The following is a 26,389-nucleotide window of genomic DNA, read 5'->3' on the forward strand; positions in this document are numbered from 1 at the left end:
CAAAAAGCTACATTCTGTGATTCTAAGAACAGCCAAACGGCTGACCCATTACTGGTATAGAGAGAATGGATGGTGTAGGGAAACGTAACACCTCTCAAATTCATAGACAGCGCTCTGACGGTCTATGACAACCACATGATCATGTTTGACTTATTTTAAAGCAATATACATTGTTTGTTTACATTCATGTTGTTTGTGGAGTAATACAACCTTTTGGGTTATACAAGAGAATCAATTATAAATGATATTCTCTAAGAATAATTGAAAAAATATCAAAGAATTTAAATGACCGCTGAACAGTCTCCCAGATCCTAGACTATCTTAACGAAACACCTCAAAGGATTTGACAATTATGGAACTATCATTCATGTTTAATAATGACTCCTGAGAGAAAATAATTTGTACACCTGTTTTATTGACAACAAACCACATAAACTGTCTGCAACAAGTAACTAAACTTTCATTTTACAGCAACAAATAATCTTCATAAACTATTTGATTTTACCATAAAGATTTTTCAGTTAGGATGCTGACACTACGCAATAGAATTGTTGGTTTCAGTTGATAGTTTCATGGATTGAACAGGTCCTTATGGAGCACACAGAGGGAAATCTCCTTCCACATAATTCATCATTCCAGGCATGTTTTTCTTAAGAGGAAACACAGAATAGAAATTACCTCTCAAATCAACTCAGATATACACACAAAAAGTTTAATAAAAGTGTGTGTGTCAGATTTATTTGTTATACTTACTATGAATAACATTTAATTTGATGAATGGATCAGTGAATGATAGTGGGCTTACTGTACCTCCAAAGTTCATCTGAACACATGGCTCTCTGGCACCCTGATAGTTATTGGGCTCGTTTTGCGCCCAGTTCTCGTGATCAAATTTGGATCCGTCACTCCAGAACCATAGCCTGTCCTGTGGAGAAGAACTGAGGTCTCAGTATCAAAGAAATCACATATAACTAGAACACAACCGTTTAAAGATGGAATCCGCAGTGGGGGGAAACAGAACCACTGACCGCCACACCACCATTGTTATTGATTTTGTTGCCAAGCTGAGGAGTGTTGAGCAGCATGTTAAAAAATGGTGGTACATCATGTGCCCTTCTATTACACGTGCAATGATGTCTGAAGGGAAAAAGAGTGGTTGTTTTTTGCAGTAATTTGTTTGTTGCTTTTAGATATCATTTATACTTTTTGAACTATAACCGTTTTAAATTCGCATAAAAGCTCCATAGGATTCAGTGGGAACTATTTTGATGATCTACTGCTCTTGAAATGTTAATGCTACAAACATTAAATCAACATTGACATGTACAGGCTGATGTACAGACTGACTCACCTTAGATTGCTGCAACATAGCTTTTTGCTATCTTTTTGCTCATATAAAGTGTGTTCTATCCCCATTCATTTGAATGGTGTAACGCAGGCTTCAACATTCTCAACTGAAATCACTGCCACAGAACTTCCAGAATGTTAAAACTAAAACATTTCTAAATATTAAAACATTGAATGACTTATGATGCAATAGTACTCACTCTAGCCTACTATGCTATCCCACTACAACCCACTGTGTCAGTTGATACTGCAGTGGGCATCTATAAGATCTTCCAAACCTAGGTCTGACCTCAGAGTAGAGAACTGATCGTAAGGGCTGAGAATAGAGACATTTTACTCCTAATCTTATGGGTTATATGAGTCTCACCAGTCCAAACCAGTTAAGAGTTACCAGCAGGTGTCTTGATAATAGAAAAAGGCAGTGAGTCAGTGCTTCCTCCACCATAGACAGGACATTGCTTTGGAGTTGTTAACATAATGTTATGATATTTCTATATGATCAACCCATAAATAATCTAGACCTACATGCAAAAGTATCTCTTGCGCTTTAGACAATGATTTCACGAGGCCTTATTCACATGATATGCCTAAATACTTCTAACCACTAGGCTAGTAAATAATCACATATTGTTTCCGATTATTTCAAAAACCATGTTTTTTCAAGAGGATTATCATGTTGTTAAAAAAATGCCTAAATTGGGCATGCTTATAAAATTGGGTAATTGAAAGCATTTAGGGGCTATGTAAACTTTAATGGTGTTCAGTAAAAATAATAGCCCTTTCAAGCATTTATGCAACATTTCGGAAAGTAACTTGATGCCTACTGTTACAAAACCATTTAGCGTTGTTAAATGAAAGTAACCACTGTGTGAATATAAAATTCTGCTTTTAACAACCATTATACTGTATGATTCAGTGCCATATGCCCAGGGTTAGGTACTGTAGGTTACTTTCTAAATGTAATTCTGTTACAATTACTAGTTACCTGTTCAAAATTGTAATCAGTAAGGTAACTTTTGGATTACCCAAACTCAGTAACGTAATATGATAGCTCAAGAGGCGTTAGAAGAAGACAAATGAATTTTACCAATTGAACTAAAAAAAAATTATATTAAGGTATCTTAACTTTTACTCAAATATGACAATTGGGTACCTTTTCCACATTTGCCTGAACAGCATCATATCCTCCAATCCAAGTCAGAGGGAAATCGCCAGTCTTGATCAACACCACCGCCTGTAGAAATTCGGACTCCTCAGAGCTGTGCACAGACGCCAGGTTTGCTTCAAGGAACATACAGTGGCGCTAGAGCAAGCCGTAGACAGGGACAAAGACATGTCATAATGTAGGTATTAGTCAGTTGTCCTGTCTTTGTGAGAATGTGTGTTCTGGACTCTCACAATTAAATATTGGCCATCACAACTAATGCTCTTTGAAATAGGCTCTTCAAGGTATTAGTTAATCTCTGTCTTATCCCATGGCCTGTGGGTTCCAATATACAGGAGTTCTGACTCCACACATTAAATAAATATTGCAAAGCCTAGAAAATTCTAACTAGACAATAACTTAAAGGGGGGGTTCAGTATTTTACATACTGAACATCCATGTGATGCCTGTTAAAATAAGGCAAAATCCCCTTTAAGGTAACATCAAACCAAATAAGCAAGTTGATTTCAATTGAACTTCTTTAATTCACAGAAGAGGGTAAGCATTTTACCTCTGCTTCAGGCCATGTCCTTGCAGTCTCAACAAACATGAAGCAGCGTGAATTAAACTGGAACCAGTCTGTGGGGCATGGGCTATTTTCATTTGCTGCAGATGCCACCATAGCATCTGTAAGGAGAAGACACAGGGCATGTTAAAAATTGCAGCCGACTTTAAAGGTGAGTCGAGACTGACTGATCTACAAATCACCTGGCATCATAAATAACTACTCAATATTATTTGTAGATCAGTCATTCCACACACACAAACACTCACACACACCACCCTCCTGCTACAACATTAAAAATAATGATGTAAAGTGTGAGGTGAACTCTCTTACTTGCTTCGTCCAGAGTTAAGGCTTCGCTCAGTGCAATGGCAGCGCTGAGAAGCAGAAGAATGGTCAACTTCGCCATGGTGATAGTCTCCTGAGAGAGAAAGAGAAAGTGAGAGACACACACAAAGACAGACAGTGAAAGAGAAGCCATCAAGTCAAAGTCAGTGAGTACTTCATAGTGTAGGTAAGTTTCCCAAACCTCTCTTTGAGTACCCCCAGCCATTCCACTTATCTGATATATTCCAGTACTATCACATTAGAGCAGATTCAGCTAATGTAGGACTGAGGAATACCAAGTTTCATCTGTTCCACCACATAGAGGAGATTAGCCTAGCACACATGAATATGCATGTCCCCAAATGGCACCCTATTCCATATATAGTGCAGTACTTTTAACCAGGGTCAAATATGCTCTATGGGCCCTGGTGAAAAGTAGTGCACTATATAGGGAATAGGGTGCCATTTGGCATGCATTCAGATACAGTATTAGATGAACAGATGTTGAAATCTCACCTGAAATGTTCCGTTGTAGCTTCACTTCTTCGGAGATCTTCAGAGGTCTTCACTGGTTATCTCTCTCTCTCTCTCTGTCCTGCCTGTGAGTTGAGTTCTACCTCTCCCTACTCTCCTTTTTAAAGGACCTGTCCAGTCAGACCCCTCCCTCTTTTTCTCTCTCTCATCCTTTAACCCCCTTGCATTCTGTCTGTCCAGCTCAAGACCTGCTGGACCTGTCCGATAGCTACCTGTTTGACAGGGTTGGGTTCATACCAATTTGAAGGTCGTCATTTGTATTTATAATTTAAAAATGAACAACTTTTGAAAGAAATGAATGGGTTGCACGTTGCATTACAATATTGTTATGAAGATTCTCTTGGGCACAGGTGCCCGACTGAAGATTCTACTTAATTCTACCTAATTGGCACTGATGAGGACGTAGGCTTGGAAACACAATGACATTCAAAAGGCAAATCATTAGTAGAAAAACCTTTGTCATCATTGTGATTTCTTTAGGTTGACTTTTTTTTGCAGTATAACTAGCTAGCTAGCTCTGGAATTTTTGGTAATAATTTGAATTATCTGTCTTAAATTTGAATGTGCTGCCAACCCTGCTGTCTGTCTGTTAGCTAGTTATGAACTGTATTCACCCCAAAGTCACTGCATCAGAGATGGGCCACTCCACCCCTCAGGGGCTTACCAAGGCTGTATCTGAAATACCACCCTATCATTCTTGTATACACTACCAGTCAAAAGTTTGGACACACCTACTCATTCCAGGGTTTTTCTATATTTGTACTATTTTCTACATTGTAGAATAATAGTGAAGACATTAAAACTATGAAATAACACATATGGAATCATGTAGTAACCAAAAAAGTGCTAAACAAATCTAAATAAATGTTATATTTGAGATTCCTCAAAGTAGCCACTCTTTTGCCTTGATGAAAGTGTTGCACACTCTTGGCATTCTCTCAACCAGCTTCATCTGGAATGTTTTTCCAACCGTCTTGAAGGAGTTCCCACATATGCTGAGCACTTGTTGGCTGCTTTTCCTTAACTCTGCATTCCAACTCATCCCAAACCATCTCAATTGGGTTGAGGTCAGGTGATTGTGGAGGCCAGGTCATCTGATGCGGCACTCCATCACTCTCCTTCTTGGTCAAATAGCCCTTACACAGCCTGGAGGGGTATTTGGGGTATTATGTCCTGTTTAAAAACAAATGATAGTCCCACTAAGTGCACACCAGATAGGATGGTGAACCGCTGCAGAATGCTGTGGTAGCCATGCTGGTTAAGTGTGCCTTGAATTCTAAATAAATCACTGACAGTGTCACAAGCAAAGCACCCCCACACGATCACACTTCCTCCTCCATGCTTCACAGTGGGAATCACACATTCGAAGATCATCCATTCACTTACCCTTCGTCTCATAAAAACACGGTGATTGGAACCAAAAATCTCAAATTTGAACTCATCAGACCAAAGGACAGATTTCCAACGGTCTAATGTCCATTGCTCGTGTTTCTTTGTCCAAGCAAGCCTCTTCTTCTTATTGGTGTCCTTTAGTAGTGGTTTCTTTGCAGCAATTCGACCATGAAGGCCTGATTCACAGTCTCCTCTGAACAGTTGATGTTGAGATATGTCTGTTACATGAACTCTGTGAAGCATTTATTTGGGCTGCAGTGTGACGTGCAGTTAATTGCCGATTTCTGAAGCTGGTAAATCTAATGAACTTATCCTCTGCAGCAGAGGTAACTCTGGGTCTTCCTTTCCTGTAGCGATCCTCATGAGAGCCATTTTCATCATAGAGCTTGAAGGTTTTTGCGACAGCATTGACTGACCTTCATGTCTTAAAGTAATGATGGACTGTCGTTTCTCTTTGCTTATTGGAGCTGTTCTTGCCATAATAGGGACTTGGTCTTTTACCAAATAGGGCTATATACTGTACCAACCCTACCATGTCACAACACAACTGTTTTTCTCAAATGTATTAAGAAGGAAATAAATTCCATGAAATAACAAGGAACACATGTTAATTGAAATGTATTCCAGGTGACTACCTCATCAAGCTGGTTGAGAGAATGCCAAGAATGTGGAAAGCTGTCATCAAGGCAAAGCATGGCTACTTTGAAGAATCTCAAATATAAAATATATTTAGATTTGTTTAACACTTTTTTGGTTACTACATAATTCCATATGTTATTTCATAGTTTCGATCTCTTCAATGTTATTCTACAATGTAGAAAATAGTAAAAATAAAGTAATACCATGGAATGAGTAGGTGTGTCCAAACGTTTGACTGGTACTGTATACATATATATAAGTATATATATAGCGCTACTTTTGACCAGGGCCCATAGGGATTTGTGATGCTATCCATGTCATTGCACATAGTATATTGTACAGTGGCTTCTGTTTCTGTTTGTTACCTTCTTTTTTTATTAAATAGAATAATCTACATTTCTCTAAGTGAGTATGTTTACATGCACACTAACAATTCGATATTAAACTGATTATGGCAGTATGCCAAGTATGGCATTAGTCATGTAAACGCCTTACTCTGCTTATCTTAAATCGGCATCCTAATGATCATGAGGTCATGATCGAAGTAAGCGTAAGTTGATTAAAACACCTGGATTTTTGTTGAATCTTTCAAATTGATAGTACATGTAAACACCTTAATCGGAGTCCAAGCAGTATATAGTGTTGTGAAACAGTATTTGCCCCTTCCTGATTTGTTATTTTTTTGCACATTTGTCACACTTAAATGTTTCAGATCAAACAAATTTAAATATTACACAAAGATAACCCAAGTAAACACAAAATGCAGTTAAGTGATGATTTTATTTATTAAGGGAAAAAAGCTATCCGAATTGTTTTAATTCAGCCACATTGGAGGGTTTTCTGAGCATGAACCGCCTTTTTTAGGTCACGCCACAGCATCTCAATTGGATTCGAGTCCGGACTTTGACTAGGCCACTCCAAAACCTTTATTTTGTTTTTTTTAAGCCATTCAGTGGTGGACTTGCTGGTGTGTTTTGGATCATTGTCCTGATGGCCGGACATTCTCCTTCAGGATTTTTTGGTAAAGTGCAGAATTCATGGTTCAACCAATCACAGCAAGTCGTCCAGGTCCTGAAGCAACAAAGCAGCCCATCACACTACCACTAACATATTTGACTGTTGGTATGATGTTCTTTTTCTGAAATGCTGTGTTACTTTTACGCCAGATGTAACGGGACACACACCTTCCAAAAAGTTCAACTTTTGTCTCGTCAGTCCACATAATATTTTCCCAAAAGTCTTGGGGATCATCAAGATGTTTTTTGCCAAAAGTGAGACGAGCCTTTATGTTATTTTTGGTCAGCAGTGGTTTTCGCCTTGGAACTCTGCCATGGATGCCAGTTTTGCCCAGTCTCTTTCTTATGGTTGAGTCATGAACACTGACATTAACTGAGGCAAGTGAGGCCTGCAGTTCTTTAGATGTTGTTGTGGGTTCTTTTGTGACCTCTTGGATGAGTCGTCGCTGCGCTCTTGGGGTAATTTTGGTAGGTCGGCCACTCCTGGGAAGGTTCACCACTGTTCCAGATTTTCTCCATTTGTGGATAATGGCTCTCACCATGGATCGCTGGAGTCCCAAAGCTTTATAAATGGCTTTGTAACCCTTTCCAGACTGATAGATGTCAATTACTTTGTTTCTCATCTGTTCCTGAATTTCTCTGGATCGCGGCATGATGTCTTGCTTTCTGAGATCTTTTGGCCTACTTCACTTTGTCAGACAGGTCCTATTTAAGTGATGTCTTGATTCAACAGGTCTGGCAGTAATAAGGCCTGGGTGTGGCTGGTGAAATTGAACTCAGCTTTCAAAAAAATGTGATTAACCACATTAAATTCATGATTTAACAAGGGGGGGGGCAATTACTTTGTCACATAGGGCCATGAAGGTTCGGATAGCTTTTTTCCCTTAATAAATAAAATCATTACTTAAAAACGGCATTTTGTGTTTACTTGGGTTATCTTTGTGTAATATTAAAATGTATTGGATGATCTGAAACATTTAAGTGTGACAAATGTGCAAAAAAATAAGAAATCAGGAAGGGGGCAAATACTTTTTCACAGCACTGTATTTGATCGGTGCATATGCCAGCAGCGCAAGCCTCCCTTTTTTGCACAAGTGAATTGAGTTTGCATCTAAGAAATAGTTTTCACGTACAAAATGTATATATATATATATATATATATATATATATATACGTTTCTGCTAGCTGTTTACATAATCGTAGTGAAAAGCTTTGTGCAAAGAGCAAAAAATAACATAAACCTCATTATAATCTCGCAGTGGGATTTAATTTGAAATCTTCTTTAAAAAGTGTATTAAACTTTAGTTTTAACAAAAATGTATTAAACTGAGCAATACATACATATTCACCTCTTTATAATACTTATTGTTGAAGAAAAGGTTCTACTGAAATTAGGGTTATGGGACATTTTGCATTTGCTCTATGAAAATTGTGACTTAACTTTATTATTTGTTTGTAGTGGCTATTTAAAAATATATATTATTTTTTATTATCCAGGCTTCTGATAAAAATCAATGAATGAGACATTCATAACATTACACCCTGTAACAACAACTTCTGTAAGGCTATCGGTCCGGTCCAGCCAGCACGGCTGCAATAGAACAGGAATGGCTGTCATTCTAATTCTATGAATTCTGTAATTGTACAGATGGGGTGAAGGGTCAATGTCTTAAGGCTGAGGTGCTGAAGGGAGATATGCTGCAGGACCAGGGGAGTAGAGAGAAGGGGGAGATGAGGAGAGGAGATGAGAGGGGAAGGGAGGAGGACAGGTGATGGGTCAGTGTCTTAAGGCTGAAGTGTTAGGGGGTAGATATGCAGTTGGACCAGCAGCATTCCTTTTTGAGGAGAAGAGGGGGTGAGAGGAGGAGAGAGGGGATGAGAGGGGGAATTGCTAGCATGCCTTTCTTTGTGAGTGTGAGGCCTCTCTCACCACACCCGGCCGTCTAGGTGAGTTTCTGAATTGCAGGAAGAACAGGACGATGGAATAGATGGAATTCTATGTCCCAAATGGAACCTCTCACCAGAGCCCTATGAGCCCTGTTCAAAAGAAGTGGTTGGAATAGGGTGCCATGTGGGACACAACCATAGGGTCTAAAGTCTACCCCTTGATAACCTGACCAGTCTTCTATCATATCCATCTTCTACAATCGGGATACTATAGTGGCCTGACCTCTGACCTCTTCTAGTGTAGCGTTTAGACGTTGTGAAAGTCTTTGATGGCAGGAGTGCAAAATAAGTGAAAAAACATCATAAACCTTGTAATAATCTAGCAATAGGGCTCTGGTAAAAGTAGTGAACTATATAGGGCATAGGGAATATACTGCCATTGGGATACAAACTATGTCTTGAAGGTTTCCTGTGTAAAACTGTACTTAGTGTATACAAGATATGTTGTTGGCTTAAAGCTACAATATTTTATTGAACACTTATATTCAACCCACAGAAACACATACAGTATAAGGCCTTCCCTCTGCCTCCCTTCAGCAAATCTGACCACAACTCTCAAATCAAATCAAATGTTATTGGTCACACATATTTAGTAGATGTTATTGCGGGTGTAGCGAAATGCTTGTGTTCCTAACTCCAACAGTGCAGTAATATCTAACAATTCACAACAATATACACAAATCTAAAAGTAAAAGAATGGAATTAAGAAATATATACATTTTCGGAGGTGGCATTGACAAGAATACAGGAGAATACAGTATATACTGTTCATATGAAATGAGTCAAACAGTATGTAAACATTATTACCGTGACCAGTGTTCCATGTCAATGTACATAGGGCAGCAGCCTCTAAGGTGCAGGGTTGAGTAACCAGGTGGTAGCCAGCTAGTGACAGTGACTAAGTTCAGGGCAGGCTACTGGGTGGAGGCCTGCTTTCTGTTTAGAAACGAAAGCTCAAACAGGAAGTACCAGTGATGTGCTCAATACGAAAGTGGTCCGATGAAGCAGACGTGAGGCTACAAGACTGTTTTGCTGGTACAGACAGGGATATGTTCTGGGATTTTTTAGATAGCATTGAGGAGTTTACCACATCAGTCAGGGGCTTCATCAATAATTGCATAGATGACGTCATTCCCACAGTGACTATACGAATGTATCCTAACCAAAAACCATGGATTGCAGGCAATATCTGCACTGGGCTAAAGCTACCCCTTACAAGGAACAGGACACGGACATGGACACGTACAAGAAAGCCCGCTATGATCTCCGAGGAGGCATCAAACATGCAAAAGGACAATTAAAGAGGAAGGTGGAATCCTATTACACTGGCTCTGACGCTCGTCGTATGTGACAGGGCTTGCAGATGATAATGGATTACAAATGGACAACCAGCAGTGAGATGCCCAGGGATGCAGAACTCCCAAATTAGGTAAATGCTTTTATGCTCAGTTCGAGGAATAGAAAACTGAGTCTTGCGTGAAAGCCCCTTTTGTTCCCGAATGACTGTGTCTCACTCTCTATGAGAAAAACTTTAAAACAGGCTAACAATCGCAAGGACGCCGGGCCAGACTGAATACCAGTATTTGTTCTCAAGGCATGCACATACCAGCTGGCAAGTGTCTTCACGGACATTTTCAATATCCCCCTGTCCCAGTGTGTAATCCCAACATGTTTTAAACTGACCGCCACTGTCCATGCTCAGCCCCCTCCTATACTCACTGTTCACCCACGACAGCGTGGCCACGCAAGTCTCCAACACCATCAAGTTTAATGACGACACAACGGGGGTATGCCTGATCACCGATGGCGATGAGACAGCCTATAGGGAGGTCAGAAACTTGGCAGTGTGCTTGCAGGACAACAACCTCTCCCTCAACTTCAGTAACACCAAGGAGCTGATCGTGGACTACAGAAGAAAGGGAGAGCTCGCCCTCATCCATGGGCTGTAGTTGAATGGGTCGAGAGCTTCAAGTGCCATGGCATCCACATCACTAAGAACCTAACATGGTATACACACACCTGCACAGTTGTGAAAAGGGCACGTAAGTGCCTCTTCCCCCTCAGGAGGCTGAAAAGATTTTGCATGGGCCCTCAGATCCTGAAAAAGGTATGCAATTCTACAGCCTGAAAAATTGCCAAAGATTCCAGCCACCCACGCCAGGCTGTTCACTCTGCTAACTTCCGAAAATCCGTACCGGATCATCGGCTCACGTTTCAACAGGCTCCAAGACAGCTACTAGTACAAACCATAAGATAGGTAAATGGTTAATTAAATGGTTACCCGGACTATCTGCACTGAACCTATCTTGCACTGACTATATGTACACTCACAATACTATATATACACACACTCACACTACACTGACACTCACAGACACACACACACACACACCGACAAATCACAAAACATACACCGACAAATCACAAAAACACACACACTTTTACATTGATCATATGCTGCTACTACTGTGTTCTTTATTTAATTATTATTGTTATCCTGATGCTGTTACGTTCCCACAAGACAAACTCTAAATAACACAGGTGAAACACCTTCCGACTCAGGAGATGGACAAGCCAGCGCAGGCGTAACACCTTCAAAATATCAACAGAAAAACCAAAACCTGTATCAATGCCTAGTAACTTTACCTTACCTTTATGTACCTGGTACCAGTGCCCATTGTTCTGGTACTCTCTGTATAGAGCTCCATTCTTGTCTATTGTTTTCCTCGTTACTTTGGTTTTTCATAAAAATATATAACTCTGCCTCTCTGGGAAGGGCTTGTAAGCAAGCATCTCACAGTAAAGTCTGCATCCGTTGTATGCTCCGCATGTGACAAATAAAATTTGATTTGATTTGAAACAATAGCAACGCGGTCACCCTGCCTCTGTTTAGGAAAAAAGCTGAGGGATGGGCCTGGAAAAATGTAACCACTCTGAAACTCATAGACAGAGCTATGGATGCATGGACTGACCATCCATAATATCAACATTATTTAACCATGTTTTAAGGCTATACAGTGTGAGTGCATTGCAACCAACAGGCGGAATGTAGAGCTGTGTTACACATTACCGCTGGATTTCTTAAAACACTACTGTCATGACGTTGGCATGTTGGTGAGGTTTATGACCCCAATAAATACCTTTCTCCTGTTCCTCTCTCTCTCTCTACTCTACAGAGTGTCTCTTGGGAAGCCTTTTGTTAACATAGAGAGTCTGAAAACATCAAAAGGGTGAGGACCAGAACCATATTTCGGTAATCCAACGAGTTGAAAATATGCATTGGTACTTAAAGAATATGATATCAGATCAGTTGTCATCTGAGACATTATTACTGATGATAGGATAACATCAACTGTATCTTGGATAGTCTACACATTCTAGTTATCAGATTCACATGGAATTGTTGTGCAATTTAAATGTTAAAATATGAAACTATTTGTGAAAAGATTAAATGTAATTTTAGCTTCTAAATAAGAGAATTGGTTTTCATAAGTGAACAAGGCTCAACTCAGTGGCCCCGCCCATGTGAACAGACATTGGTTGTAAACTATGAAACACGCCCTTCTCTCCACCACTATATAAGCCCTTTACGAAAATGTAACATTTGTGTTCCCGAGGACGTAAGGACGACGGTCCATACGTTGAAAGGGCTAATATGGCCTATTTATTGCCTTTACCTCCCTTATCTCACCTCATTTGCTCACATTGTATATAGACTTATTTTTGTAATGTATTATTGACTGTATGTTTGTTTTACTCCATGTGTAACTCTGTGTTGTTATATGTGTCGAACTGCTTTGCTTTATCTTGGCCAGGTCGCAGTTGTAAATGAGAACTTGTTCTCAACTTGCCTACCTGGTTAAATAAAGGTGAAATGTAAAAAAAATATATATATATATATATATATATATCAAACTACAGAACTAAGCCAACTTCAGCGTGAGCGTAAAGTATGGCAACTTGGTATGAACTTTGAACTCTTATTCACTAAAGAAGTGATACCTGCTAGCCGGTGAGTGAGCAGCAGCAGCTGTAAACGTGGGCTAGGAAGGGACGGACAAAGTATCTCTTCTACCAAACACACGATGGTACTTCAACGCATCCGTCCACCAGACATTCTTCAGAGGACAGGAAGATCTCCATTGGGCAACACGGCCTTCCATCTACGACCAACCTTTTGAAGCACAGCTCAGAGTAAATATTCCTTGCATTTTCCTTTTCCAAATGGGCGGTTATTTAGAATGCATAAGATTCTGTATTTACGATAGCATAGCTTTACAAGGTCCGATCAGAGACCAAATTCCTTTGTTCCTCAGTCTTCCAGCGCTTTCATTCAAAACCCAAAACCCATTTTTTTGTGTAACCAGCCGTCATATCTGTTCCGTCTGCTAGGGCCGTTTTCTTTTATGACATAATTAGTAATCAATGTATGACCAATCCTGTGTATGTGTAATTCTGTGTGATTGTTTAGGTATTTAGTAAATAAATAATTAAACCAAATTTTGTATTGCTGATTCAACTTGTTAGCCAGGGTTCGTGAAGATAACCAAGAAATCTACGACTTCAGATGAGACTGAATAAGGTGACGATTAAAAATGGACCGCTTTTGATGTAAAAGATTACCAGGTCTTTAAGAGTTTATTCGGAAGATAACAGCTCTATAAACATTATTTTGTGGTGGCCCGACTTTCTATTTAATTACATTTACATGATTAGTTCAATCAGGTAATATTAATTACAGAGAAATTATTTTATAGAATAGCATGTCATATCACTTAATCCGGCATAGCAAAGACACGACACTACTAACGGGGATTACATGCACCTGCATGTTAAAGCAAGCTTGTTCGCAACCAAAAACCCACAAGAATAAACTAGCAGAGCAGTTGATCTCTCCTTGCTACCATGTCAAGTGATTATAACACCAGACAGCTGCTTCTAGATCCTCTACTCCTGCCCACAATGAAATATTGACCTATCAGGAGCATCAGAAGCTGTAAGGCTGATGAATGTAAAAAAAAAAGTTGAATAACAATATATACGAATATAGAAGTCCTATAGTGCCTATATTTTATTCAAACAGTTCACCTTACATGGCAATATAATATAACGTATGCCATTTGAAATACATGTAACTTCATTAGCCTACATTTTCATTTGATAAAAACAATATAGATCATAAAACTCAATCACGATTGACTTGATTTAGCTACACATTTCAAATATGCACCGTCCAGGAATATTTTACACCCAATCTTGATAAGAAATTACCAAACCAAACCAAACAGTTTTATTTTTTTTTACAGTTTAATGGATTACATAGATTGGAAACAAATAAAATAATAAGAGAAGCATACACCAACATTAGTTTACCATTCATACAACGTGTTGGGTAAATTACCACAGTATATTTGCTGTTGTAAACAAGGAAATACTTTATTTCAATTGTACGGAACGATTGTCAAATAGATAAATCGCCAATAGTCTGCTCAAAACACAATACTAAGTTCTTCCGAAACCTCTCTAGGATTGCCCCATGATTTTAAAACATTTACAGAGTTAAATTGCTGTGATGGAAGAAATCTGAAGATGGATCAACAACATTGTAGTTACTACACAATACTAACCTAATTGAAAAAATGAAAAGAAGGAAATCTGTACAGAATACAAATATTCCAAAAGCATTCTGTTTGCAATAAGGCATTAAAGTTATACTGGGAAAAAAATGGCAAAAAAATAAAGGTTTTGTCCTGAATACAACGAATTATGTTTGGGTCAGATCTAACACAACACATCAATGATTACCACTCTTCATATTTTCAACCATGGTGGTGGCTGCATTATGTTCTGAATATTCTCGTCATTTGCAAGGATAAGGGAGTTTTTGGGGGGGAATAAAAATAAAGCAAAGGCAAAATCCTAGAGGAAAACCTGCTTCTGACTGCTTTCCAACAGACAGCAGGACAATAACCTAAAACTCAAGGCCAAATATAGACTGGAGTTGCTTACCAAGACGACATTGAATGTCCCCGAGTGGCCTAGTTACAGTTTTGACTTAAATCAGCTTAAAAATCTTTGTCAAGACTTGAAAATGGCTGTCTAGCAATCATCAACAACCAACTTGACAGAGCTTAAATAATTTTAAAAGGAATAATGGTAAATGTTCTACAATCCAGGTGTGCAAAGCTCTAAGAGACATATCCATAAAGACTCACAGCTGTAATCATTGACAACGGTGATTCTAACATGTATTGACTCAGGGAGTTGAATACTTATCTAATCAAGACATGTAACTTTTTAATTTTTCATTCACCTTAAAAGAAATGCATAATTTTTCTTCCACTTTGACATTACATAAAGAAATCTGACAGTTAAATCCATGTTAATCTCTACAAAATGTGGAAAAAGTCAAGGGCTGTGAATAATTTCTGAAAGCACTGTAAGTGAGGAGGACACGTCCCCTCAGTGCAGAACACTGTGAAGTACCTTGAAGCAAACCTGGCGTCTGTGCACAGCTCTGAGGAGTACCAATTTCTACAGGCGGTGGTGTTGATCAAGACTGGCGATTTCCCTCTGACCTGGATTGGAGGATATGATGCTGTTCAGGCAAATGTGGAAAAGGTACCCAATTGTCATATTTGAGTAAAAGTTAAAATACCTTAATAGAAAATTACTACAGTAAAAGTGAAATGTTTACTCTCCCTGGACAGTTCAGCTAGAGTATACTCACAGATTTAGAGGATTTTTGGTATGCTCATCAATATGTCAAGGGCCACTTGTGAAGTCAGGGACCATATAATTTACGCCTGACACGATCAAATCAAATTTTATTAGTCACATGCGCCGAATACAAAAGGTGTAGACCTTACAGTGAAATGCTTACTTACGAGCCCCTAACCGACAATGACATTTTTAAAAATACGGATAAGAATAAGAAAAAGTAACAAGTAATTAAAGAGCAGCAGCAAAATACAATAGAGAGACTATATACAGGGGGTACCGGTACAGAGTCAATGTGTGGGGGCACCGGTTATATGGACATGTAGGTACAGTTATTAAAGTGACTTTGCATAGATGATAACAACAGAGAGTAGCAGCAGTGTAAAAGAGGGGGCGAGGGGGCAATGCAAATAGTCTGGGTAGCCATTTGATTAGACATTCAGGAGTCTTATGGCTTGGGGGTAGAAGCTGTTCAGAAGCCTCCTGGACCTAGACTTGCCATGCGGTAGCCGCTTGCCGGTAGCAGAGAGAACAGTCTATGACTAGAGTGGCTGGAGTCTGACAATTTTTAGGGCCTTCCTCTGACACCGCCAGGTATAGAGGTTCTGGATGGCAGGAAGCTTGGCCCCAGTGATGTACTGCCCTCTGTAGTATCTCTTTGCATACTCTTAATTCTTGCCTAATATCTTGGCATGCATAATTATTTAGATTTTTTTACCAATTCTGATATTTTGAATAATGTGATAGGCATTCTGCACTGAGTCACACAGTATAATATATATATATATATTTTTGAATATATATATTTTTTTACTGAACACTATTGAAGTTGACATAGCCCCTAGATGCTGTCAATTGCCCAACTTTTCAAAGAATTGCATATTTTTTTACCAAACATGATATTCCGCTTGAAATAACATGATGTAGATTAATGAAATAATCAAAAGAAAAATATCTGATTATTTATTAGCCTAGTGGTTAGAAGTATTTAGGCATTTCATGAGAATAAGGCCTCATGTGAAATCATTGTCTAAAGCGCAAGAGATACTGTTGCATGTAGGTCTAGATTATTTGTGGGTTGATCATATAGAAATATCATAACATTATGCTAACAACTCCAAAGCAATGTCCTGTCTATGGTGGAGGAAGCACTGACTCACTGCCTTTTTCTATTATCAAGACACCTGCTGGTAACAACTCCTAACTGGTTAGGACTGCTCATGAGGTGTCCTAAATATCTGCCGACTAGGTGTGACTCTTATGACTAATGAGGCTTCATGTATAGCTTTTATTTTTATCCATAAGAGTAGGAGTAAAATGTCTCTATTCTCATAACTTACAACCAATACTCTACTCTGAGACGCTTTGTGGATATGGCCCCAGATCTAGGATTGGAAGATCTTATAGATGCCCACTGCAGTAGCCACTGACACACAGTGGGTTGTAGTGGGATAGCATAGTAGGCTATAGTGAGTACTATGGCATCATAAGTCATTAATTGTTTTAATATCTAAATATGTTTAAGTTTTAACATTCTGAAAGTTATCTGGCAGTGATTTCAGTTTATATTGTTGAAGTCTGCGTTACACCATTTAAATTAATGGGGATAGAACAAGCTATATAGTTTTCAAAAAATTTAATGGAAGAAAAAAGCTGTTTTGAAGCAATGTAAGTTGAGTCAGTCTGCACATTTCCATGTTGAGTTGGTGCTTGTATCGTAAATGGATCAAGAGCACTGGCTAATCTGAATGCGCCTTTGAAGTCTATGGAGCTTTTATGCACATTTTAAATGGTTATTGTTCAAAAAGTACAAGAAGTATCAACAATCTTTTGACCAGCAATCTATATAATTTGAGTCCGTCTGTACATCAGCCTGTACATGTCAATGTTGATTTAATGTTTGTAGCATTAACATTTCAAGAGCAGTAGATAATCCAAATAGTTCCCACTGAATCCTTTGGAGCTTTTATGTGAATTTAAAACGTTTATAGTTCAAAAAGTATAAATGGTATCAAAAAGTAAGCTATTCCAGACCGGTCTGCCCATTTTGAAGTTTGTATGGCATTTCTAGCTTAAAGCTGGAATCCATAATATTGAAATGGCCACTTACGTTTGCGATATTACAACAAAGAACTTACTTCAAACAGCGGACTTTTCAAACAGAACTTACACTAAAAGGGCATTATCATATTTTTCACAGAATTATTCCAATCCTCATAGAGCGGAAATATATACACTGCTCAAAAAAATAAAGGGAACACTTAAACAACACAATGTAACTCCAAGTCAATCACACTTCTGTGAAATCAAACTGTCCACTTAGGAAGCAACACTGATTGACAATAAATTTCACATGCTGTTGTGCAAATGGAATAGACAAAAGGTGGAAATTATAGGCAATTAGCAAGACACCCCCAAAAAAGGAGTGATTCTGCAGGTGGTGACCACAGACAACTTCTCAGTTCCTATGCTTCCTGGCTGATGTTTTGGTCACTTTTGAATGCTGGCGGTGCTCTCACTCTAGTGGTAGCATGAGACGGAGTCTACAACCCACACAAGTGGCTCAGGTAGTGCAGTTCATCCAGGATGGCACATCAATGCGAGCTGTGGCAAAAAGGTTTGCTGTGTCTGTCAGCGTAGTGTCCAGAGCATGGAGGCGCTACCAGGAGACAGGCCAGTACATCAGGAGACGTGGAGGAGGCCGTAGGAGGGAAACAACCCAGCAGCAGGACCGCTACCTCCGCCTTTGTGCAAGGAGGTGCACTGCCAGAGCCCTGCAAAATGACCTCCAGCAGGCCACAAATGTGCATATGTCAGCATATGGTCTCACAAGGGGTCTGAGGATCTCATCTCGGTACCTAATGGCAGTCAGGCTACCTCTGGCGAGCACATGGAGGGCTGTGCGGCCCCACAAAGAAATGCCACCCCACACCATGACTGACCCACCGCCAAACCGGTCATGCTGGAGGATGTTGCAGGCAGCAGAACATTCTCCACGGCGTCTCCAGACTCTGTCACGTCTGTCACATGTGCTCATGTGCTCAGTGTGAACCTGCTTTCATCTGTGAAGAGCACAGGGCGCCAGTGGCGAATTTGCCAATCTTGGTGTTCTCTGGCAAATGCCAAACGTCCTGCACGGTGCTGGGCTGTAAGCACAACCCCCACCTGTGGACGTCGGGCCCTCATACCACCCTCATGGAGTCTGTTTCTGACCGTTTGAGCAGACACATGCACATTTGTGGCCTGCTGGAGGTCATTTTGCAGGGCTCTGGCAGTGCACCTCCTTGCACAAAGGCGGAGGTAGCGGTCCTGCTGCTGGGTTGTTGCCCTCCTACGGCCTCCTCCACGTCTCCTGATGTACTGGCCTGTCTCCTGGTAGCGCCTCCATGCTCTGGACACTACGCTGACAGACACAGCAAACCTTTTTGCCACAGCTCGCATTGATGTGCCATCCTGGATGAACTGCACTACCTGAGCCACTTGTGTGGGTTGTAGACTCCGTCTCATGCTACCACTAGAGTGAGAGCACCGCCAGCATTCAAAGGTGACCAAAACATCATCCAGGAAGCATAGGAACTGAGAAGTTGTCTGTGGTCACCACCTGCAGAATCACTCCTTTTTTGGGGGTGTCTTGCTAATTGCCTATAATTTCCACCTTTTGTCTATTCCATTTGCACAACAGCATGTGAAATTTATTGTCAATCAGTGTTGCTTCCTAAGTGGACAGTTTGATTTCATAGAAGTGTGATTGACTTGGAGTTACATTGTGTTGTTTAAGTGTTCCCTTTATTTTTTGAGCAGTGTATATATATAGTTGAAGTCGGAAGTTTACATACACTTAGGTTGGAGTCATTAAAACTCGTTTTTCAACCACTCCACAAATTTCTTGTTAACAAACTATAGTTTGGGCAAGTCGGTGAGGACATCTACTTTGTGCATGACACAAATCATTTTTCCAACAATTGTTTACAGACAGATTATTTCACTTATAATTCACTGTATCACAATTCCAGTGGGTCAGACGTTTACATACACTAAGTTGACTGTGCCTTTAAACAGCTTGGAAAATTCCAGAAAATTATGTCATGGCTTTAGAAGCTTCTGATAGGCTAATTGACATCATTTGCGTTAATTGGAGGTGTACCTGTGGATGCATTTCAATGCCTACCTTCAAACTCAGTGCCTCTGCTTGACATCATGGGAAAATTAAAATAAATCAGACAAAAAAGAATTGTAAACCTCCACAAGTCTGGTTCATCCTTGGGAGCAATTTCCAAACACCTGAAGGTACCACGTTCATCTGTAGAAACAATAGTACGCAAGTATAAACACCATGGGACCACGCAGCCGTCATACAAAAGCTCTGTCAGGAGGAATGGGCCAAAATTCACCCAACTTATTGTGGGAAGCTTGTGGAAGGCTTCCTGAAAAGTTTGACCCAAGTTAAACTATTTAAAGGAAATGTTACCAAATACTAATTGAGTGTATGTAAACTTCTGACCCACTGGGAAGGTGATGAAAGAAATAAAAGCTGAAATAAATCATTCTCTCTACTATTATTCTGACATTTCACATTCTTAAAATAAAGTGGTGATCCTAACTGACCTAAGACAGGGAATTTTTACTAGGATTAAATGTGAGGAATTGTGAAAAACTGAGTTTAAATGTATTTGGCTAAGGTGTATGTAAACTTCCGACTTCAACTGTACATATACAACACAGGGAAATCTAGTTTTTTACTGCACTGGACCTTTAAGGATTTTATCAAGAGTGGAAAGGGAAATATTCTTGAACTGTAGGCTACACATTTGACATTTGAAACTATATAAATTGGGATTGTGTTGGATTTTTTTATCGAACCATGTTGTAATTTAAAGTTTCACAAATTCTATATATTTATTATTTATTTTTAGCGTGTTCGTGGTAGTGAAGGGTAACTTTTCCATTGTTTATTAATAGAACAACGGGATAAAACTCAATATAAACCTTTATATTTCTTACAGGTATACAGTTATTAGGCCAGCAGGCCTACAGTGGCATAGTGTACTTTGTTGAAGAAACAATGTCTGAATTGGAATGTGATAGGGAGAGTCATTTCTTATTCTTTGGAAGTCGTTATCTTAAAGCTGGAATCATTAATGGTGAAACAGCCACATTCGTTTGCGATATTACAACAACAAAGATGTTACTGCAAACAACCAACACTGCAATGTTTTTAACATGCTGCACAACGCTCCTCAGCTCTGCTACAAAAACAATAACAATGGTGGTGGGGCGGTCAGTCCCTACTGCGGATTCCATCTTTAAACGGTTGTAGACATGTTATGACCATCATTTTGACCATTGAAGTCTATGGCCATTGAAATTCATTGGGATTTTTGAAAATGTGGAAGAATATGTTTTTTTTCAAGCAACGGTATCAGTGCCAGTCTGCACATTCAGCAATTTCTTTGATACTGAGACCTCACTTCTTCCCCACAGGACAGGCTATGGTTCTGGAGTGACGGATCTAAATTTGATCATCAGAACTGGGCGAAAGACGAGCCCAATAACTATAAGGGTGCCAGAGAGCCATGTGTTCAGATGAACTTTGGAGGTACAGTAAGCCCACTATCATTCACTGATCCATTCATCAAATTAAACGTTATTCATAGTAAGTATAACAAATAAATCTGACACACACACACACTTTTATTAAACTTTTTGTGTGTATATCTGAGTTGATTTGAGAGGTAATTTCTATTCTGTGTTTCCTCTTAAGATAAACATGCCTGGAATGATGAATTATGTGGAAGGAGATTTCCCTCTGTGTGCTCCATAAGAAATTGTTCAAGCCATCAAACTATCAATGAAACCAAAAATTCTACTCTGTAGTATCAGCATCCTAACTGAACATATTTTATGGTAAAATCAAATACTTTTTGAAGATTATTTGTTTCTGTAAAATGAAGGTTTTAGTTACTTGTTGTACATAAATGTTGAGTAATGATTTTGTGGTTTGTTGTCAATAAAATGGGTTTGTTATTTTCTCTCATGAGTTTTTATTAAACATGAATGATAGCGCCATAATTGTCAAATCCTTTGAAAGGTTTCTTAAAGATACATTCTAGCATCTGTTCAGTGGTCATTTCAATTACTTGATAATTCATCTTGAAGAATATAATTATCAGGTTTGAAGGTAAGACCCAGATGCAGACTGCGTCAAAGTAACAATGTTCATTACAGCAACAGGAGCAGGCAAACGACTGGTCAAGGCATGCAGGGGTCGATAATCCAGAGTAGTGGGGCAAAGGTCCAGGACGGCAGGCAGGCTCAGGGTCAGGAAGAGTGATCAGGCAGGCGGGCTCAGAGACAGGACAGGCAAGGGTCAAAACCAGGAGGGCGAGAAAGAGAGACTGGGGAAAAGCAGGAGCTGAGACAAAACACTGGTTGACTTGACAAACAAGACGAACTGGCAACAGAAACAGAACAAAGGTATAAATACCCAGGGGATAATGGGGAAGATGGGCGTCACCTGGAGGGGGGTGGAGACAATCACAAAGACAGGTGAAACAGATCAAGGTGTGACAATATAGCTTTAAAATAAGTCAAACATTATCATGTGGATGTCATAGACTATCAGAGCATTGTCTATGAATTTGAGAGTTGTTACATTTCCCTACACCAGTGGTTCCCAAACTTTCTATAGTCCCGTACCCCTTCAAACATTCAACCTCCAGCTGCATACTGTCACGTTCCTGACCTTATTTCCTTTGTTTAGCCTTGTTTAGTTGGTCAGGACGTGAGCTGGGTGGGCATTCTATGTTATGTGTTTCTATGTTGGGTTCATTGTATTAGCCTGATATGGTTCTCAATCAGGGGCAGGTGTTTTACGTTTCCTCTGATTGAGAACCATATTAACTTCTCACGAGTCACCATCCCGGATCCGGGAGCATCCTCATCAGTAAAAAAGCTGACTAGCATAGCCTAGCATAGCGCCACAAAGTAAATACTAGCATATAAATATCATGAAATCACAAGTCCAAGACACCAAATGAAAGATTCACATCTTGTGAATCCAGCCATCATTTCCGATTTTTAAAATGTTTTACAGCGAAAACACAATATGTATTTCTATTAGCTAACCACAATAGCAAAAGACTCAACCGCATATTTTCACAATTTTTTTACCGCATAGGTAGCTATCACAAATTCGACCAAATAAATATATAATTAGTCACTAACCAAGAAACAACTTAATCAGATGACAGTCTTATAACATGTTATACAATAAATCTATGTTTTGTTCGAAAAATGTGCATATTTCAGGTATAAATCATAGTTTTACATTGCAGCTACAATCACAAATATCACCAAAGCAGCTAGAATAACTACAGAGAGCAACGTGAAATACCTAAATACTCATCATAAAACATTTATGAAAAATACATGGTGTACAGCAAATGAAAGACAAACATCTTGTGAATCCAGCCAATATTTCAGATTTTTTAAGTGTTTTACAGCGAAAACACAATATAGCATTATATTAGCTTACTACAATAGCCAACCACACAACCGCATTCATTCACCGCAAAGGTAGCGATCGCAAAAAAACAGCAAAATATATACAATTATTCACTAACCTTGACAAACTTCATCAGATGACAGTCCTATAACATCATGTTACACAATACATATATGTTTTGTTCGAAAATGTGCATATTTAGCGGTACAAATCGTGGTTTTACAATGTGAATACGTAGTCAAAATGCACAAAATTGTCCGGAGAAATCTTGGACAGTCACCTAATCTAATCAAATAACTCATCATAAACTTTACTAAAAAATACATGTTGTACAGCAAATGAAAGATACACTAGTTCTTAATGCAACCGCTGTGTTAGATTTTTAAAAATAACTTTAGTACGACATACAGCTTACGTTATAGCGAGACAGCGCCCAAAATAAGGCCGGAAAATATGACTAAACATTTTCAACAGAAATACGAAATAACATCATAAATTGTTCTTACTTTTTGCTGAGCTTCCATCAGAATCTTGTACAAGGAGTCCTTTGTCCAGAATAATCGTTGTTTGGTTGTAGAATGTCCTCTTCTCCTGTCGAATTAGCAACCAAAGCTAGCCATGTGGCGCAAACGTGCCCAACTTCATATAACGCAAAGAAAATAAAATTCCGAAAATCGCAATAAACGTTCAATAAACTGATATAACTCGGTTTAAAATAACTACTTTATGATGTTTTTATCACATATATCAAATAAAATCAGAGCCGGAGATATCTAACGTCTATACCGAAAGCTTTTCAGAACGCAATCTGGGGTTCCTTCTCGCGCCTTCCAAGACAATGAAAATTCCAGACACGTCATTCCAAAAGCTCTTGTTCGGCCTCAGATCAAGCTAGACACCCCATTCCACCTCTCACTGCCTGTTGACATCTAGTGGAAGGCGTATGCAGTGCATGTAGATCCATAGATTTCAGGCAAATTAATAGGAAGGCCCTGGAACAGAGCCTCGATTTCAGATTTTTCACTTCCTGACAGGAAGTTTGCTGCAAAATGAGTTCTGTTTTACTCACAGATATAATTCAAACGGTTTTAGAAACTAGAGAGTGTTTTCTATCCAATAGTAATAATAATATGCATATTGTACGAGCAAGAATTGAGTACGAGGCAGTTTAATTTGGGCACGATTTTTTGTGAAAATGAAATAGTGAAAATAGCGCTCCCTATTGACAAAAGGTTTTAAGGTAGGCTGTTCTCACTGTTTGTTTGTGGGTGATTGTTGCTGTGTCTGTGTTTGTTTCACCACACGGTACTGTTTAGTTTTGTTCGTTCATTTGTTCCTACCTGTTTGTGCGTTCATGTTTTATGTTCTCAAGTTCAGGTCTGTTCACGTCGTTTTGTTATTTTGTATTTTGTCAGTGTTCTGTTTTGTTGGATATCATTAAAATTCGACATCATGAACATTCACCACGCTGCGCCTTGGTCCTCCTCTCTTCCACCTAAAGACGAGCGTTACACATACCCCCTCTAGCACCAGTGTTTTGCCATCATGGTAAGCTTGCCACACACACACTATACAATACATTTATTAAACATTAAAATTAGTGAGTTTTTCACAACCTGGCTTGTGGGAAGTAACAAAGAGCTCTTATAGGACCAGGGCATAAATAATAATAGAATAATAATCAATAATTTTGCTTTATATTTAGCCCTCTTACATATTACAACTTTATTTGTACATTGAAAATGGTGAATAACTGACCACAGGTTAATTAATGAGAAGGGTGTGCTTGAAAGGATACGGGGGCCCATTATCAGCAACAATCACTCCTGTGTTCCAATTGCATGTTGAGTTAGCTAATCCAAGTTTATCATTTTAAAACGCTAATTGATCATTAGAAAACCCTTTTGCAATTATGTTAGCACAGCTAAAAACTGTTGTTCTGATTAAAGAAGCAATACAACTGGCCTTTAGACTAGTTGAGTATCTGGAGCATCAGCATTTGTGGATTCGATTTCAGGCTCAAAATGGCTAGAAACAAAGAACTTTCTTCTGAAACTCGTCTGTTCTGAGAAATGAAGGCTATTCCTTTGGAGAAGTTGTCAAGAAACTGAATATCTCGTACAACGCTGTGTACAACTCTCTTCAAAGAACAGCGCAAACTGGCTCTAACCAGAATAGAAAGAGGAGTGGGAGACCCCGGTGCACAACTGAGCAAGAGGACAAGTACATCAGAGTGGCTAGCTTGAGAAACAGACGCCTCACAAGTCCTCATCTGGCAGCTTCATTAAATGTACCCGCAAAACACCAGTCTCAATATCAACAGTGAAGAGGCGACTCCGGGATAAAAAACATTTGTTTTTTATTTATTTCACCTTTATTTAACCAGGTAGGCTAGTTGAGAACAAGTTCCCATTTGCAACTGCGACCTGGCCAAGATAAAGGAAAGCAGTTTGACACATACAACAACACAGAGCTACACGTGGAATAAACAAACATCCAATCAATAATACAGTAGAAAAGGTCTATATACAACATGTGCAAATGAGGTAGGATAAGGGAGGGAAGGCAATAAATAGGCCATGGTGGAGAAGTCATTACAATATAGCAATTAAACACTGGAATGGTAGAATGTGCAGAAGATGAATGTGCAAGTAACAGGGCAGACGTTTTTTAGAATCCCTGAATGTAGCTTTGTGTTTCCAAACTCTCACTGGGTATAGAAATGTGTGAGTACAAGATGTGCTCGATAGAGCCAGACGTATTAGACTTGTATGGGATGGCGTGATACTCACTGTGTGATTGACTCTCTCCGTGAACAGCTAGCTAGTATAATATCCTACTATACAACAGCTGAAGAATCTAACACTGTAAAAATGAGAAACAAATCGATAATGTAATAGTTGCAGGTTGAAAATACAAGCTACACAGAACATTCTAATCAGCAGGTTTCGCACGGGTGCAGTTTGGTTTGCCTGGTGACATCACCATGTGGTAAAAGTTAATAGACCAATAACAAAGAGTTTGAAACCTCTGCCAATAACAACACATTTTCAGTTTACATATCCCTCCCATTAGGCCCCTCCGCTCTGGTGGATTGATTCACATGTTGAGTCCCTCTAGGATTTGTTGAGATATTTACTGGCAAAAATGCTTTGTTTTTCTGGGGCAATTCTGACATTTTCCCTGGCAATATGATTTTGTCCAATTTGTCTCGAAAATGCGCTGACGAGGGTCAAGGGGAAAAGTTTGTAGAA

The 26,389-nt window shown here is 39.2% G+C and overlaps 1 protein-coding gene and 1 long non-coding RNA gene across 2 annotated transcripts; one reads left to right on the forward strand and one right to left on the reverse strand.

Annotated features, from left to right (window-relative positions):
- Positions 1 to 395: 395 nt before the first annotated feature.
- LOC139578196 (ladderlectin-like) lies at positions 396 to 4,011 on the reverse strand. Its single transcript, XM_071405499.1, has 6 exons — positions 3,900 to 4,011; positions 3,390 to 3,477; positions 3,063 to 3,178; positions 2,501 to 2,650; positions 811 to 925; positions 396 to 649 (listed from the first exon to the last, which is right to left on the reverse strand). The coding sequence occupies exons 2-6, from the start codon at positions 3,463 to 3,465 to the stop codon at positions 558 to 560; spliced, it is 549 nt and encodes a 182-aa protein (XP_071261600.1). The 5' UTR covers positions 3,466 to 3,477; positions 3,900 to 4,011; the 3' UTR covers positions 396 to 557.
- An 11,388-nt stretch (positions 4,012 to 15,399) lies between these two features.
- Positions 15,400 to 21,498, forward strand: LOC139577815 (uncharacterized). Its single transcript, XR_011675416.1, has 3 exons — positions 15,400 to 15,532; positions 21,113 to 21,227; positions 21,393 to 21,498. It is a non-coding gene; the product is annotated as an uncharacterized lncRNA (long non-coding RNA).
- Positions 21,499 to 26,389: the final 4,891 nt, after the last annotated feature.

Source organism: Salvelinus alpinus, chromosome 6 (genome assembly GCF_045679555.1).
Source record: "Salvelinus alpinus chromosome 6, SLU_Salpinus.1, whole genome shotgun sequence".
Lineage (NCBI taxonomy): Eukaryota > Metazoa > Chordata > Actinopteri > Salmoniformes > Salmonidae > Salvelinus > Salvelinus alpinus.